Source organism: Chiloscyllium plagiosum, chromosome 2, assembly GCF_004010195.1.
Source record: "Chiloscyllium plagiosum isolate BGI_BamShark_2017 chromosome 2, ASM401019v2, whole genome shotgun sequence".
Lineage (NCBI taxonomy): Eukaryota > Metazoa > Chordata > Chondrichthyes > Orectolobiformes > Hemiscylliidae > Chiloscyllium > Chiloscyllium plagiosum.
The window spans coordinates 51312352-51317960 of NC_057711.1; the positions used below are offsets into that span (position 1 = coordinate 51312352).

Sequence of the window (5609 nt, forward strand, 5' to 3'; positions counted from 1 at the left end):
TACAAAATTCCATGCAAGGACTGCCACAAACACTACATAGGACAAACAGGAAGAAAGTTAGCCACCAGGATACACGAACACCAGCTAGCCACAAAAAGACATGACCCCCTCTCCCTCGTAGCCCTACACATGGATGAAAGAAACCACCATTTCGACTGGGACAACACATCTATCCTGGAACAGGCTAAGCAAAGACATGCCAGAGAATTCCTAGAGACCTGGCACTCCAACCACAACACCATAAACAAACACATGGATCTAGATACCATCTATCAACCCCTCAGAAAATGAACAGGAAATTACATCACCACAAACCCCAGGAACCCCATCCAGGATAGACATATAAATAGAAAGCAGGAGACAACAGCTTTGCTTCACTTGGCGGTCACCACTGATGATGTTACCGAGCCAGGTAATGAAACGTCTGGATATCAAACCTACAGCTCAGCGAGCAAACCTACACCCTAAATAGGTACCTTTGTTCCTAAGATGGTGCCAACTTTTTTTTGATGACATGTAAACTTTTCACTGTGCTCACACATGAGTACATATGACAATAAACCCAATTCAATTAATGTAAGGACCTCACCCGTCTTGTGGCACTGCACTATAGTCCTGAGTGCTAGACCTCTTGGAGTGAACATCTTTTGGACTGTGGGAGGAAACCGGAGCACCCTACGAGAACCCACACAGACATGGGGAGAATGTACAAAATTCCACCCAGTTGCCTCAGGTTGGAATAAAACCTGAGTCCCTGCTGTTGTGAGGCAGCACGCTAACCACTGAGCCACGGTGTAAGTTTTAGAACAATACTATCTTGGTGAAAAATAATGCAGATAATCCTTGTACCTCATCTATATTAATTAGACATCTCAATGTAACATGCCAATGTAACTAGAACATAAGGGCATAAGAATTAGTATCGGGGTTAGGTCATTTGGCCCCTCAGCTCTGCTATTCAATAATGCTGTGGTTGATCTATTATGACATAACTCCTCTTTCCATCTCCAATAATCCTTGACCGGCTTGTAGTTCAAAAATCTCTCTAACAATGTCTAGTTCAGGTATCAACTATAGCTGATAGCTATAATTAGAGCTAATAACAATAGCTATAACTAAACCCTGTTGAAGATGTGGAAGCAGTTGAGTGCTGATGGGTGTAGGGATAAGCAAATCTTTAATACTGTTGAGCAACTAGCACTCCTGATCCCTCTGGTTCCACATTGAGGTAAGTCAGAAAAAAACTTCAGATTAAGGATTGCTGATTAGGTTGCTATAAACTCAGAGCAATGGAACGGAAAATAAGGATTTTTGCCAATTTTGGCATCAGTGTCATAAAACAGATGTTAGGCCCCTGGTCTATTAAATGGCCTCATGGTTTTTTAAGATAAGGTCGTAACACATAGATCCATAAGGTGGAGGAGCAGAAGGAGCACGTTAAAACCATCAAGTCTGCTCCACTATTCAATAAGATTGCTGCAGTCCCATTCTCTTTTACAGTTAGTATGAACACTTGAAACTACAAGTTGTCAATATGGTGCAAGGCACACATCATGGAGATTGATCAGATGTAACAAATAATACCTAGAAATTGGTTAGCTTATTTTTCATCCAGAAATTGATGCAATGGGAAACAATTTCTCCCCATTATTCATTCTATTGTGAAAACATGTAAAATGTGCTCTTGCAAACAGCTATCAGCAATTTTGTACATTCCTACACTGAGAATTACTTGATTATCAGACACACCACATCACTCAAATTGTAGGTATACTGTGCCATTGTCCTTCTGGAAACAGGGCAGCATCTACAGCATACACTCCAAATACGTTCTTCCCAATACTGCGCAGACATGCTAACCAGCAAAGTACAATTTTCTAGTATCACACCACATTGCATACATAAGGACATTGGAAATATGTATGAAAATAGAAAGACAAGTGGCAAAAGTATGTCCTAGGAAAGAAAGCATCTCAGCTGATTGAATGACATCCAAAATTATTGAAGCTTCATGTTGGATAATTACAAAGCGACCCAGACTTTCTGATCATGTTTGCAACCCCAACTGCATTTATTCATAATTCAACATGTAGTTTTGTTACATTCATAATTAGCTACTGTGAATTAGAAATACAATTTTAAGTATAAGTGCACTATATATGTTTCATGGATACAGATTTATAACAGCCCAGCTTATTTTATCACAGCACATTGTTCAATTGTATTTCTCCTATTATATGATATTATTATGACTAAGCAAGTTTGACTTTCCATGAATAATAAAATCTATATCAAATACATGCGGAAGAATAAATTTCAGAAACGAATTTAAATATCAAGTATCATGTGTGAAATGGAAAACAGTGCAGGAACTGGAACAGAAATGTAAATGACTCCTGATTTGTGTAGGCTTGCATTCAACATTTCATTCATCTGGCTGCTGAATGCTTCATGTTTGAAAACATTTGGAATTTACCAGAATTTCTCAGACACACGCAAGAATTTACTTCATACACTTGGCAATCAGATGTTGCTGCTGATTTCCAAAACTCAGTTTTGTCCTTCAGAAGTTAATCACTGCTTTCATCTTTACAAAAGAATGCTGAGGACTGGATCTTCACTCCCAATCCCACAGAACTAGGACATTTCTGATTCATGATAACAGATCTGGGCAAAGTAGCCCAGAAGGTTGGATTTTTCATTCTAGAGTATTACAGCTCCTAATGAGGCAGGCTAGGTGATACAAGAACAGGAACAGAGGCAGCCAGTTGTGTGGTAGGCCTGTCGGTGCACCAGCATTGTGTTGACCTTAAATTTAAAAATTAACAAATATGAAACAATCCTCAAGCCTTCATTATGTATCCGCTCACTTTCTCAAACCCCCAACCAAATTCCATGGTCCCTCACACTCTCATACCCAAGCTACTCCCCTCTGCTCAACTCCCAATTCTCACTTCAGCTCAGAATGTAAGATCCTTTGAAGTTTTGGATTCCCAATCCTTTTTCTGGGTCTGCTTAATCTGATGTGGTGGAGAAAAAAAACCTGTCTTACATAAGATGTAGTTTGTTGCATGATATTGATAAGATCCAAGTTACATTGGTATTCTCAATATTTGTTTCTAGATTATGAGGGAGATCTTGAACTTAGATCTCATCCTTCAACATCTTAAGCTGTTCCTCCTTCAAAATCTATGTTGCATGATCATATTGGCTATGCTTAATGTACTTCTCAGCATTAACCTTTTCAGACCCTTACGCCCTTATACAACATCCCCCTCTAGGCTTTTTTATTGTTATTAACATGGTATATTTGTGCATGTAATGACATTTACTCCTTTCCCATCTCCAAAAGCTATCAAACTCTTTGATTTCACAAGTTCAGGCAGTTGGAAGGTTTCACTATTCTTCTAAAATGTATCTTCTTTAGACTTGAGAGAGTGGTCTCAGTATGTTGACTTTGACTGTTGACTTTAATTCTGTTCTTGATAGAGAAGTCATCATAGTCCCAAAAGACCATAGGACTTCTCTCTCACTAGAGACAGACTAGGGTCACTACACCTCAGGTGAAAGTGTTCTTGACAATGTAAGGTCAGTAAGTTCCAGTAAACTGTGAGTCTGTTTATCTATTGGGTTTTCTTTGCTTAAGACATCTTACCTTGCTGAAACTGGAAACTGCTCCATTGAAATATTTGATAACTCCAAGGATTTCCTTCATGGATGATGTCTATAAAGTTGAAAATATAAAGATTCTGTTTTGCAGTATCATGGATCTGGACCTCTCCAAACAGCAAGATTCTTCCTGAGAGTACTCTGTATTTTTAAGCTAAGCAATTTACTTTTGACTGTGTCCTAAATCTGTGGAAATAAGTTGTCCTATCTCAGGGAGGCACTACATGTATGCACCATATCTTCGATTTGTGTGAGCAGATTTTTATTCTCAATCTAATGGAAAATTTGTACTGAAGTATATATACCTTTTGGTTAAATTTATTCATTAAGTTGAATTCTTACTGATTGCACAATTGGTAACATCAACATATTCAAGTCATTAGTCATACTACTTTAAGATTGCTTCTTGCTTGACATTATTTCTGCCACTGGTAGATGATTCTTCCTGGGAAAATATAGGAATAAAACTTTCTTCTTGAACATGCTCTGCTCAGCATCAGATATTATGCTGTTCTCTGTCATCACTATTCACCAAGCTGTATCGTAGTCTGAATTACACAATTTGAGGATTCATCAATCAGCTCAAGTCAGGTTTGCATTCATTTTCTTTTCATAATTTGCATCACCTTGTAACTTTTGTTGATTCTTGCAGTTTGAACTCTCTTCAGTGTTGATAGAGGTGGAAAATATTTTTGCCAACCCTCTATTGTCATATGTTTCCATTTTGTTGGCGAATTTCCTATGCCACCACAGCTAATCTCAATGGTTAGGAGTGAGAATTCTTGGCTATGAAGTACATCCAAGTTCTCTATGATCTGCTGGAGAAATGCTTGTATTACTTTTACCCATAGAGATATACCTCCTGGGCATATGTCATTTGTATTGCTTTAGGTAGTGACACACACCCTTCTATTGAATTAAAATTAGTGATAGATTCATTGGCATAAATATAATATGCCAGTAGTTAGGTCAAATTCACGTTTACCCCTCTTACATTTAGACTTTTCTATCCTCATTAATTTCTCTATATGAGTAGATAATTGTCTTCTTGCTGCTCTGCAACTGTATCATAATTCAACCCATTTTCTAAAAGAGACCTATTGTCTAACTGATAAAGTATTCTCCTTTAATAGATGGGCACTGGTTGTGCTTTTGATGATTCCTTGCTCCACAATGCTGACATTGGCTTTTAATATCTGGGATCTATCCTGCTCTCTGAAATGGTATCTTCTATATTTATTTAGGGGTTTAAAGTATAGCGATCATAGCAAGGCCAGCCAGTTGGATGTCACAGAATATGAGTTCCCTGATTGAGGCTGTTAATCTGGTCTAATCATGGAACCCTGGCTGACAGATAAGAACAGGAGTGTCAGAAGTTCTGTTCACTCTGAGGACTGGTTTTGAAGGAGCTGTATCAGTTCTAATACTTTCCATGTGTAAATAAAGGGTGACTGGTGATGATATACTGGCTTCAGCTTACAGCTGGGGGAAAGGCAATTACGATGCGATTAGGCAAGATTTAGGAAGCATAGGATGGGGACGGAAACTGCAGGGGACAGGCACATTAGAAATGTGGAGCTTATTCAAGGAAAAGCTACTGTGTGTCCTAGATAAGAATGTACCTGTCAGGCAGGGAGGAAGCTGTAGAACGCGGGAGCCGTGGTTTACGAAGGAAGTGGAATCTCTGGTCAAGAGGAAGAAGAAGGTTTATGTTAGGATGAGATGTGAGGGGTACAAGGTAGCTAGGAAAGACCTAAAGAGAGAGCTCAGAAGAGCCAGGAGGAGACATGAGAAGTTGTTGGCAGATAGGATCAGGGTAAACCCTAAGGCTTTCTCTAGGTATTTAAGGAATAAAAGAATGACAAGAGTAAGATTAGGGCCAATCAAGGATAGTAGTGGGAAGTTGTGTGTGGAGTCAGAGGAGATAGGGGAAGCACTAA

The 5609-nt window shown here is 38.9% G+C and overlaps 1 protein-coding gene across 7 annotated transcripts in view; it reads right to left on the minus strand.

Annotated features, from left to right (window-relative positions):
• The window catches only part of mctp1a (multiple C2 domains, transmembrane 1a), a 360237-nt gene that overhangs the window by 74233 nt on the left and 280395 nt on the right, over positions 1-5609 (minus strand). For 3 of the 7 annotated variants that reach the window (XM_043709443.1, XM_043709426.1, XM_043709478.1), the window contains 2 exons: positions 4296-4487; positions 3656-3724 (listed from right to left, as the gene is read on the minus strand). The exons of 1 other annotated variant lie outside the window; for it this stretch is intronic. In XM_043709443.1, coding sequence (XP_043565378.1) covers positions 3656-3724; positions 4296-4487 — 261 coding nt within the window. Of the gene's footprint in view, positions 1-2078; positions 2809-3655; positions 3725-4295; positions 4488-5609 lie in introns of those variants that run through there. 3 more of the 7 variants (XM_043709470.1, XM_043709435.1, XM_043709451.1) reach the window with 3 other exon arrangements.